We start from the raw sequence: 12,544 nt of genomic DNA on the forward strand, positions 1-12,544 counted from the left end.
AATCTCTTTCAAAATATTTTCCTTCTTCTAAGTATTGAAAAGGCACAATATAACCCTTTCTTCTTGCAAATGATCTCATAGCTATTTATTGAGGGGGAAATACCAAATGTTTATTTATTTTGTTTAAAGGAGCTTCTTTCGGCCTGATGATTCACGTCGATATCATTTTCCTCCTCACTACAGAGGCTCCGAGACAAAGCCACAGCCCAAGTGATATGCCGGTGTCAGAACAATTCCTGTCCTGAGGACGGTATGCAACCTTCTTTATTCCCCCTTCGCAGACGTCCTTGAGCCCTTGAGACGGATGTGAGCGAGTTTTTCAGTGCTCATGCAAAACAACCATCTAAACATAACAGATGACATCAGCTTGGGCTTTTCAATTCCTGGATGGCAGCGGCGTGTTAATCCAGCCTTCATCCTGGATTTCATAAACTAAAACAAGAGCGCCTGGCAAGAGGACAGCATTGCTGCTGGGTTGAGGAAATTGATGACGGGGAAACATGCGGGCAACCCAGTGTATAAAACTCATAAACGTGTAGGCAGAGGCTCAGCTACCACTTTGGACAGCTGCTTCCCGCCTGCAAGGACCACGCCGCCCGCGGGAAGCCGAGCCCGAGCCCCGGGGAGACATGAAGAGCCTCTTGCTGCTGCTGGCCACGCTCCTGGTCCCTGCGCACCTGGCGGCGGCCTGGAGCGCCAGGTATGCGGTGGACTGTCCCGAGCGCTGCGACAGCGCCGGGTGCAAGAGCAGCCTGCGCTGCAAGAGGACGGTGCTGGACGACTGCGGCTGCTGCCGCGTGTGCGCCGCGGGGCCCGGCGAGACCTGCTACCGCACCGTGTCGGCCATGGACGGCGTCAAGTGCGGCCCGGGGCTCAGGTGTCAGTTCTACAGTGAGGAGGATGACTTTGGCGACGAGTTCGGAATCTGCAAAGGTAAAGGGTCACCCCTTGCCTCTACCCCGGCCCCGGGATTGGGGGGTGGGGGGGCACACCTGAGGGCTGTCAGCCAGCGTGGGAGGTGCGGAGGCTTCGCTGGCAAGGACAAGAGGGAAGATGCAGGTGGCTTTAGGGACAAGGCCCAGCACAGGCGGTGTCACCGGGAGAGAAAGGAGGAGCACTCTGCAAGCAGCACTGAACCCCTGGTGCAGGAAAGCATAGAAAGCAGGAGGGCGTTTCCCTCCATGAGGGTAGGAGATTCTAAGAAAAGCATCGCAGGGGATCCCCGGGTGGCTCAGCGGTTTAGCGCCTGCCTTCGGCCCAGGGCGCCATCCTGGAGTCCTGAGATCGAGTCCTGCGTCGGGCTCCCTGCATGGAGCCTGCTTCTCCCTCTGCCTGTGTCTCTGCCTCTCTCTCTCTCTATGTCTATCATGAATAAATAAATAAAATCTTTAAAAAAAAAAGCATTTAAATGAAAAATTGTGTTACCTCCCTTTCTGGAAAACTTTAGGAACTTGACAAGTAATTGGTTTGCATGGTTTAGGTGCTCTCTCTCCTGCAAGCAGTGATTACAGAGATCTGCGCTAGATAACCTCTAGCGGCCTCTAGCCAGAGGCTTAGTGATTCTTTGATCCTGAAAGGGTCCCGGCGTTGGAGGGCATCTCTCAAAATCAACTATTTCTGATGAACACTAATGCGCTTTGTGCAGTAGGATGGGCTTAAGCCATCTATCAGAATGATTCACCTTCTTGAAAGAAGGTACCCCAAAGTATAAAACAAACCCCATGCCACTTTATAAAGGTGTTCAGTCATCTAGAAGAATAGCAGATGGTTTAAGACAAGTAAAAATAACAGCAAAGAAAGATTTAAAAATTGGAAGTCTGTGAAGAATGAGAGTTTCCAGACTTGAAGAAAAACGTCATTAGGCTGAAATCATAGCTAAACCATGTATAGTTAAAACATTTGTAGAATTTATTTCAAACTTAGTGACTGTAGTTTAAAAGGTTTAGAATCCAAAGGATGGTGATTTTGAGATATTCTCTATGGGGATACTTCCTGGTGTCATCATTAAAAGCCATTATCAAGATGAAACACTTAGGCTATTTGGCCCCATTCATCAGTTTCTTAATACAAAGAAGTTTTTAAGATGGGACTGGGAAATTTATTTCTTGTATTTTCTGTCTTATTTAATTCTTAGATTTTCTGTATTTAATTTGTACTGTATGCTTTTATGAGTGATGATCATCCACCACGGAGCCAGTCTCATGAATTCGCCTACCTTTTAGACAAATATTTTACAAGCTAATTTACCTTTTAATCCACAACATATGCTAAGGATTAGGAAATACATGCTGGGACTACTAGGAGAATCTTATTTTTTGCTCAGTTTATTTTTGTTTGTAACCAACGAAAGGCAGAATAGCGAGGAACCTTTTTATTTTTGGTGAACACTCACAAACATTTAAGCTGGATAGGAGCTGTATTTTCTGCAAAATCACAGGATTTCACACAAGGAAATTAGAGAGGAAGTGGTTAATAGAACCATACTTATGATATAGCAAGGATATGCAGTGCATCGCTTTTTCTCTTGGCATAAGAATCGCCTCTGTAAGTGTGATTGTAAAAAAAATAAAATAAAATAAATGTGATTGTAAATGCACTGTCACATTTGGGTAAAGAAATGTTGCAAGGCATCTGGGATCTTTTGCAGTCTAACATTCTACTGAATGACTGAGGTAGCTGTTAATGGGATAGATTTTTTAAAATGTATTTAAGATTGTTCTTTTTGGCATGATTCACATTGCAAACGAGTCTCGTTTCAAACATTTTTCTCTCTGCTGGAAATAGTGGCCTTGTGTGAACCTCAGTAACTCCACACAGAGACATAGAATTTTGCTGTAGGCAAACTCCCTCCTCCTGCTTTTTCACTGAACACGCCTAGGAAAACTGTATACTTTAGCGGCACATCCAGATGTTTTCTAAATATTCAGACATTTGGCATTATGCTGCCAAGCTAACAATCAGCCAGCCAACACATATTTACTGAACACCTGCTATCTGGCCAACACTATTCAATACGCAGTGGGGGGGGGGGTGTGTGTGTGTGGGCAACAGAAGTATAACTAGAATTTGGCTAAAGTTTTAGTCTTTGATATCACTAGAGACACAGTCAAACCCCAATCCTGTGTGCGTTTCTGCAAGGGGCTTTTTAAGGTTTTTTAAAAAGAACTGTTCTTCCCGGCAGAGAGGCCAGTGTTTAAACCCAGGCTCCTCGGCAATCTGAAGAATGCCAGGAAGCATCATCCTAAATATCCTCCAAAAATAAATTTCATTAATGTCTACATTGATCATTCCATGGAATATTAGATTACTAAAGGCTCAGCTGCTTCACCACTTGTTTCTTCCCCTAGGTATGATTGTACACTTACGAGAATATTCTCATGCCAAGAGAATAAATGTTCCACATCCATTCCACTTGATTGTTAAAAGCTGGGTGGTCAAAAAAAAAAAAAAAAAAAAGACTGGGTCACCTATTGAGATGCTGTCTATGTCATAAAGACCCTGCAGGGCAGCCCCGGTGGTGCAGCGGTTTAGCACCGCCTGCAGCCTGGGGTATGATCCTGGAGGCCTGGGGTCGAGTCCCACATTGGGCTCCCTGAATGGAGTCTGCTTCTCCCTCTGCCTGTGTCTCTTTCTCTCTCTCTCTCTCTGAATAAATAAAATCTTTAAATAAAATAAAATAAAATAAAGACCCTGCATTTGTAATAAATGGGTTTGTCCACTTGAACATACTGAAGCTCAGATTTGGGGGAGGTATACAGGTAAATTCTGTGCTCTTGTTCTTAGAATGTTGCATCTTAGATTTGCAGAAGGTTTTACTAATAAACCCTCTTAAAATCCAGGGGAGTTAGGTAAATTGTGTGGCCATTTCAACAGAGAAGGTAGTTGATAAGAGCTGGAGCAGAGTGAGGACTGGTCACTTCCAGGAGAGCTGGCATAACAGCCCACCCAGCCCCTTGCCTGCATATCTAAAATGTTCACATCGTTTCTGAAGGCAGTGGATCCAAAGATCGCATCACATTCTTTAAACTCTTGGAGGAGCTGATGCATGTATGTGTCTGTTCCACTGCCCACCTCACCGGGCTGTCATAGGAACAGTGTGAAGGAAATTACGAGAACCTGTGTGTTGGTAAGCAGAAAGTGAACAGAAGTAAGGCTGGTTCAAGGATATTGGTTATGTGTAGCTGTCTTCCACTAAGCTTCACAGCAGGACACGACAGTGGAGGTGTCCATTGTCTAGTCTCAGTGTGTGATTTCACATTTGTGGCTGGAAATTCCAACTTTCAAAGCTCAGGGTTTTTTTGTTTTGTTTTGGTTTTGTTTTTTTGCTCATTTGTTTAAGAATTGGATTTTATCTGACAGTCAGGATTCGTGAGATTTGTGGAGATCTGGAGGCTGTGTGCACAGGGTCTGTGTGGCAGGGGGCTGGGGCCCAGGGAGCAGGTCCCCCTCTAACCCCCCCCCCTTTGTCCTCAGACTGCCCTTACGGCACCTTCGGGATGGACTGCAAGGAGACCTGTAACTGTCAGTCGGGCATATGTGACAGAGTGACCGGCAAGTGTCTGAAATTTCCCTTCTTCCAATATTCAGTAGCCAAGGCTTCCAACAGGAGATTTGTTTCTCACACAGGTAAGAATTGATTTCAGAGGGTGCCTGGGTGGCTGAGTCAGTTAAGCATCTGCCTGTGGCTCAGATCATGACTGAGCTCCCATCAGACTCCCTGCTCTACGGGGAGCCTGCTTCTCCCTCTCCCTCTCCCTCGAACCCTCCCCCTGTTCATGCTTGCATTCTGTCTTTCTCAAATAAATAAAACCTTTTAGCAAAAAAAAAAATTTGATTTCTGTATAAACACTGGAAAAATAATCTCATTTTCAGTTTGAGTAATTTAAGAAACACAGATGATGAGAAGAAAGCACTCGTTTGATTTTGTTCTTTATTTCAGGAGAAAAGGGTGGTGGTTGAGTTTGGTTCTGTTACTATTTTGTTTTATCTTTAAGATTTCATTAATGATTTACATTTTTCCATAAAGTTTATCCAGTTATATGGAGAATAAATATGACTGATTACCAAAAAATATAATAAAATAACCAATATATACAAAGTCCTTCAAATTCTTCAGTGATCTGTTTTATATACATTCTAGACAAAGCTACTTCTTTCTCAGCTTCATACAGAAAAAACACACTCAGGAATTTATCAGATGAGGGTTAAGAGCCAAGAGAGAAAATATAGAACATTTCTTCTTCTTCTTTTTTTTTTTTTTTAACAAAATGGAAGTATTTAAATGGAATATTTCCAAGCATGTATTTTTATGGGTTTTGGAGAGGATAAGAGACAGTATCTGTGATTAAATTTGGGAATTATCTCTAAGCCTTTGAATGAAGTTGTAGTAATAGTCACATGATGCTTGTTCATGCATGTGTATTTCTTACCCAGGTTGTTAAAATGTGAGAAATACGGCATATAAGATGGTGCTGTGGACATATTTGGTTATCTTGTAGAATGAATAACCAGTACAGTAAAGCTTCACTAAATTGAAAGTAACTCATTTAAAACAAAATGTAGCCATAGTAACTGCTAGCTAGCATCAACAAACTATGCAATCCCCGCCCCCCCACCCCGCCCAGATATAAATAGTTGACAATCCAAGTTCATTTTATTTAGTTTTTGTTTCTGGTTCTTTGCACTTCAAGTTAACTAAGATTTGAAATATTTGGCAAATGTATTTATTACTCAGCTTTACCTCCTTCTTACACATGGTTATAATTAAGTACATTAAAAGAAAGAGGAAATACTATACTTTTAAGTGAATTATTATATTGAAGTGTGTCTATGCCCTTAAACATTAATTTAAAATAAACTCCCCCCTTTAAAACTATTAGGTATATATCTTTCTGAATATTTGATCTGGAAAATGAGATCATCATTAATACTTTAAATACTTATGACTTGTCCTACAGTCCTTGAAAAGCAAAATAGAGGGGGCACCTGGGTGGCTCAGTCAGTCAAGTGTCTGCCTTCAGCTCAGGTCATGATCTCAGGGTCCTGAGATCCAGCCTCGTGTCAGGCTCCCTGCTCAGCGAGGAATCTGCTTCTCCCTCTTCCTCTATAAGATCTCTCTCTCTCTCTCTCGTGCATGCTCTCTCTTAAGTAAATATATAAATAAATAAATCTTTAAAAGAAAGGAAAGCAAAATGGAAAAAGATTTTTAAGTCCTAAAAAATATTTTGTATTGAGGTGCAATTTACATAACATAAAATTGACCATTTTGAAGTGAATTCAGTGACAGTACATTAACAATGCTGCATAGCTGCCACTTTGGTCCAGTTCTAAAACATTCTCATGAGCTCAAAATAAAACCCCAATTAAGCAATTGCCCCCATTCCTCATATCTCTCTCCTCCCAACTCCTGGTAACCATCAATCTACTTTCCAAGACCTGCACATTTTTTGAATGATTTGATTACTTCAGTACAGGTTTGAAACCTATTGTCTTAGTACAGCTAGCTGTCTCAAACACTTGCATCTTCCTATGTCTTATTTTGTTTTCTTAAAACTACGGGCTACAAAGTACTTTTTTTTTTCTACAAAGCACTTTGAAGAACAACTTTTGCATTCCTCTCCATTCATTTATGGTTGCATCTAAACCTTTCCCACTGAGAGAGAATTGAATCTCTTGTGAATTTTTTTGGTGTTTGGGATGAACGTTTGGTGGCTGTGAGAGCTCCTTTGGAATAATCCTCAAGAAGGGAACCCCCATCCCTTCGACTGCACACCCAGCCCCACACCCTCTTTTCTACTAAACTTGATTGCAGTCCCCTTCTCTTGAGCCTGCCACCCTGTGTTATTGCATGCAGATTTTGCAGATATCTTGACTACTGTATAGATGCCTTGGACACAGTTATTTCGCTGGGCGGAAGTTACATTAGGGGTTACACAAAAGATATTTCTATACCCAAATTAGGTATCAAGATTCTTGGTATAAATTTATGGGGAAAGCATTTTCTGACCTAAGATATTAGCTTCATTAGCTAAAGGAGCAGCTAAAGAGAATTACTAGTGCAGTCTTGGTAAACCTTAGTCAGGAGGTAAACCTTAGGCTGGAGAGCAGACTGTCCTAAAGGCCTCATGGAGAGGTTGCCCAGGAGCTCCTCTGCTCGTGGTCCATTGCCTCCTTTGGACTGGCCAGGGTGCATGTGGCACCACTTAGAGGAGAGGCCTTGGAGGCTCAGTCCTTCCATGGGCCTCACATCTCCTCTCTGAAGATCTGTTTACAAATCCTTTGTAAGTGGTTCCAAGGTTTGTCCACACAGGGACCTCTGGAGGTACCTTCCATACCCTGATTGCAAGAGCTTATCTTCTCTAGCTTTCTACCTATTGGCTACTGCATTCTTGGCAAGTGGGCTTCCTGCCTTCCTATTTCCACTTGTTATTGTTGTTATTGCTGTGAGATTTCCAATTTTCTAAGACTGGGAATTTACAAGTGACGTTTTTTTTTAGGGGAGTGGGGATTACTATCAAGTATCTGGAATATTTGATTTCTTTGCACACTTTCATTTGCCAGGTTGCACTAATCATACAGCATTCCATTTTAGGAAGTGCACTTTTGAAGTAAACATACCTCGCTACTCTTAGAAGCAGACAAATCTCACTTTGGAAACTTCTAAATATTACAAACTTTTATGTAGAACGAGAGCTATCCATATAAAAGTGCTGTCCTTTGATCTGCTATCTGCCTTCTGAAGCCACACAATAAGCTAATCCCTCTTCCATAACAGACTGTATGAAATTCTTACTTAGAGAGATACTCTTACATTTGCTAATTACATAAGTATTTATTAGGTGCCTGCTATGTTCCAGGCACTGTAGTAGCCGTGAACAAAATAAAGCCCCTGTCTTCTTGGAGCTGATATTCTAGTGGTGGTATGAGACATTACATGAAAAAAAAGACAAATGCATGTATAAGCTAATGGCTGGTGATGATAGATATATGAAAATAAATCATTCAGGGGGTGCTGACTTAGACGGGAGGTGCCAACTGACAGAGTAGGTGAATGCAATGAGCACAGACTCTTTGAGCCTATTAAAGATTTTATTGTAAATCCCTTGCAATACAAAAATAAAACTGTACTTCATCTTAGAGTTATAAACATCTGGACATGATGTACATTCCTTCTAATTTCAGAGCATGACATGGCATCTGGAGATGGCAATGCTGTGAGAGAAGAACTCGTAAAAGAAAATGCCCGTTCTCCTGTAATGAAATGGTTAAATCCTCGCTGATCCTGGGGGGTGGATTTCTGAGAGAAGACTCTTATTTTAATGATCATTCAACACACAGCCAACATTTTAGGAACTGTCTAGATTATAGCATATGGACATGTGATTTTGGAAGGCCAAGTGTGTGGGTCCAGGAAAAAAAAAAGTAGGCTACTAACAATCCATAAAATGCATATGACTGAACACTTTTAGATACTTGTTAAATATTTGAATGCATATAGATTTGTTAAATATGTGTTTATAGTAATACTGAAGAACTGAAAATGCAATTTAGATCATCTTAACATGGATGCAGATCAACCAAAGAGAGAGCTAGCCAAAGCTGAAGACCAGAGTGGGTTCACGCGTCCGTGACTCAGATGTACATTGATGTTGGGATACAGGATGGAGGGAGAGTGAGGAGTGAGAGAAGGTGGGGGCAGGGTGGGGGAGTATGATACTTAGGTCTTCCTTGTGGTAGCATCAATAGAATTTAGTTTTGCTTTTTATTTACTTTGGGAAAAGGCAAAACAAAACAACCCCTGAAGGAAGTGGGATGTTTGAAGCTTGTGGGAGGTTGAGTAGCAGCCTTGAACTGAGGCAGGTTTCAAAGAGCTGCTACTGGTCATGCCTAGGTTACCGTACCTGAAGGATGATTCTGGAGCAGAGGGCAAACGTACATGCCCATAAATGGTTTTAAAGAATGCCACTTCAGACTGAGAGAGCTAGGAATTATTTTGCCCCCTTGGAAGACTTGTGAAGGTAAATATTTATATAATTTTGTAACAATTATGTTAGTACGAATCATCCTCCATACCCATACTTATTACTTTCTTGAGAAGATGAACGAAATACTGTTTGTTTAAAATAGGTAGAATAAAGGTGTAACACTTCAAGGTTTCCAAACAGCCAAGGTATGGTAAATTTGTTATTAATAATTATAGTAATATTACTAGTAACGAGCATAAGAAAAATCTAGAAAAAATAGTCATTATGGATTTATAAAATGTCAGAAAATGAGCAACAGAAGGAATTTATTTAATAGTAAGTGCAGTGACTTAGATGAGTTTCAGATTTAAAGTAGAAAACACGTTTTTAGGAGGTTTGGAAGAAAGTCAATTTTCAGTAGGAAACATCAACTTTAAAGTATTGTTATTTTCTTATTTTTCTTTCCTTTAAGGTTGGTTGATAAGTGGAATTATGAGTACACTTGGGAGGATCTTAGCACAAACAGGACTGTTGTATTAGATTTTGTTAGGAAATATTTGCAGAAGTATTTTATTTGGAGTGAAGATTATTTAAGAATTATTTCACTATTTACCTATATTTTATTCTCAAAGTTTGCCAACAGACTTATGAATGTGTGTGTGTGGGAGGGTCTTTGAATGTAAGCTGAATAAGCTGTTAGGATTTGTTTTAAAAGGCAAAGTTTATGATTGTTCAATAAAAAAATAAGACAGCTGTTTTGGGTCCATTCATGACTTTGTTAAATCATTGTTATTTAAAAGATTCATCCAATGAACAGGAATTCTCATATGCATATTGAAGTTAATCTTCTCAATCGAATTTGCTGCCACAGATAAGCATTTTCTGTCAAAACATGAAGCTAGGATATTTATTTCTTTGCCCCACATTTTTGGTCTTCTCATGCCTTACAGCTTGCTGAAAAGCAGGTCCCTATATATCAACCCATTCTATAGAGGCAAAGACAAAAGAATCCTTCTGTTAGTGTTTGAAGATGCTTACACCTTAGAGGAAATAGGCAAAGATAAAAGTTTCAGTGCCTATAAAAGAATAGAGCAGCATTCCGTTCAGCTTTGCAGTTTGGAGTGTTGTGTCCAAGAAGAGGGTAGGTTCACTCAGCCTTATGATGGGCAAATTAGGAAAACATTTAAGTGATTTGACACATGCTAAAAAAATGGTCTGTATTAGCAAAAACATCAATTTGCCTGAGTTAATCTTTTTCCTTTTTTTAAAGTGGGAGAAACTGGATGTAAATGAGATTAAAAAGTTATACTAATGTAAGATACTCACATTATTATTATTATTATTAAATAAAAACAATGCACTGAAAATCTTTACTTTCACCAGTGTGCAGTGAAGTTCAAGACATGCTGTCGGGGAGTAAGGTTACTTAAAGGTCCCCCTACTTGGCCTGAAGCCCAGATCACAGTCCAAATGTCCCTTTGGAGAAGGGTGTACAGTGGAATAAGAGCTAGGCCAGGGCAGGACTTGCCTCTGCTCTTGCTCTGCAGCATTGCAGACCACGGGCAATACAGTCATACAAAAGTGGGCTCATCTGTTCTTACACATGTTTTCTAGCTGACCAGTTTCCTGGTACCGGGACCTTTTTGTGCCTTTCACCTCAAATGCTAGTCCCTGTCCATCCCATATTGCTCTGTAGCCTTCTGACTCTATTCTTCATAGCAGTAGAATCCAAAATTTTTGGACTTTGCACTTTTTGATTACAATATTTTTGAGCATGCAATTTTAAACTATATACATAACACAGTATTAAGCACTATGTTCTTATAAAACATACTCAAAGTAGAAATTTTTAGGAGTTAAAAATAAATGTAAATAGAAGTTCTGAGATTTTTTTTTCCCCTGCATCCATATGGATTGTCCTGGGAAACACTGGAGAAGTAAAAGGAAATGCCATAGGTCAGTGGTCTCCAGTGAGGCTCAATTTCATTTGATATTGAAGAGAAACCAAGCTGGCACTATTCCAAACAACAAATATTTCTGGAATCAATGGATTAATGAATGGGTGGATAGATGGGTGGATGAGTGGATGAGTGAAAGAGTGAATGGGTAGATAAATGGATAAAAGGATGTTTGGGAAGAAAGATGGGTGAGTGGATGGGTAAGTGGATGTCTGGAGGAATGAAGGAAGGAAGGAAGAAAGAAATGAACAAAGGAAGCGGGTGACAGGCCTGTCTCCAGCAGAGCAGATGGAGCAGATGGCCTCCCATCCCTTTCACCTGCCAGCTCTCATCTCCCCGATGGCTACTTATCTTGCCTGTGGGGACTCAAGAAGATCAAAAAAAATGGAAGCATACATGAGAGTCAGTGAATCTGAAAAATAGGGTTGTCCAGGGCAACAGAAACAGGGAGTGCTTCTCCATCAGGCAGTGGGGACATCCCCCGTGGTAACGAAAACTGTAAGGTATTATTAGCGGCAGCCAGACTGAGTTGTCATTTTCTGTGGAAGGCAACTGGGGAAGCCTGTTGTTTCCATCCTGTATTTCATTATTTTCCTTTACCCTGAGGTCCCTAGGAATAAAGGATCTATAGATATAATTCAATATTGCACAGATATTTGGAGGGAGAATTGATTACTTCTGATCACCCATAGTTAGCATTAATCATTGAATCAAGGCCTGGCTTTAAAAGGGTGCATGTTATAGACCAGTGATTCGCTAAATTTATTACGCATTAGAATTACCTGGAGGCCTTGTTAAAATACAAATTGCTGATTTAGTATGTCTGAGATGAGGCCCAAGGATTTTCCATTTTAACAAGTTCCCAGGCGATGCAGGTGCTGCTGGTCCAGGCACCACACTTGGAGAATCACTAGTATAGCAAGATCTAGACTTGCCTAGAAAGGAGATAAATTTAAGAGTGATCAAAACCAATCATTCCTGGCCTTACGAAAGCATGCACTGCAATACTTCTTAACCAGTTGATTCATTCAACTTGCTTTTGTTGTTTAAAGATACTTAACTATTTAAGCAATTGAGAGACTTGGAAAAAAATATCAGAGAAACTTTAAATCATGGAGACTTATAAGGGACAAATAGAAAACCATCAAAGGGAATGGAAGTGGAAGAACCAGAGAATTAGGAAATGGCCAAGGAGTCTGTGGTCTCGTAGGAAGAAAAGCATTCAAGAGGAGTAACTGGTGGTGCCATGTGTCATGAAGAGCTTAAGCAGACCTAGAGTCCCCAGGAGGCCCCTGGGGACCACAGAAGAGCAGTGTCCCTGGAGAGGTCAGGGTGGAAGCCTGAATGAAGGGTGCTGATAACTACATGGCAGGTCTTCTGGGAAGGACAGAAGGGCAGTTAGTCTGCAACTACAGAGGAGAACACCTGGATATGAGGGGACTATTTGTTTCTTCCTGTCCCCCCAAGATTAGGGAGAAATCATTCTGAAGCAATGATAGTGTCTGGTGTGTTTACATTAATCCAAATTATACACTTCCATTTATATAGATCCTTGTGACAGCATTCTCTCAAGTAGATGTGTTTATACATTTTCCAGCTCTCTGGAAAATATTAGAGTACATA

General features: G+C 40.8%; 1 protein-coding gene across 1 annotated transcript; it reads left to right on the forward strand.

Moving 5' to 3' along the window:
* The first annotated feature begins 193 nt into the window (after positions 1–193).
* On the forward strand, positions 194–9,717 carry ESM1 (endothelial cell specific molecule 1). The gene is made up of 3 exons (XM_025434626.3): positions 194–933; positions 4,474–4,626; positions 8,182–9,717. Exons 1-3 carry the CDS (start codon positions 630–632, stop codon positions 8,277–8,279), a joined length of 555 nt encoding a protein of 184 aa, XP_025290411.1. The 5' UTR covers positions 194–629; the 3' UTR covers positions 8,280–9,717.
* Positions 9,718–12,544: the final 2,827 nt, after the last annotated feature.

This window comes from Canis lupus, chromosome 4 (genome assembly GCF_003254725.2).
Source record: "Canis lupus dingo isolate Sandy chromosome 4, ASM325472v2, whole genome shotgun sequence".
Lineage (NCBI taxonomy): Eukaryota > Metazoa > Chordata > Mammalia > Carnivora > Canidae > Canis > Canis lupus.

Excerpts from the sequence above, each read along its gene's own strand:
- ESM1 (XM_025434626.3), top strand. The coding sequence starts at position 630 with ATGAAGAGCCTCTTGCTGCTGCTGGCCACGCTCCTGGTCCCTGCGCAC. Across the intron at positions 934-4,473 it reads CGAGTTCGGAATCTGCAAAG|ACTGCCCTTACGGCACCTTC; the intron begins GTAAAGGGTCAC and ends CTTTGTCCTCAG. Across the intron at positions 4,627-8,181 it reads GAGATTTGTTTCTCACACAG|AGCATGACATGGCATCTGGA; the intron begins GTAAGAATTGAT and ends TTCTAATTTCAG.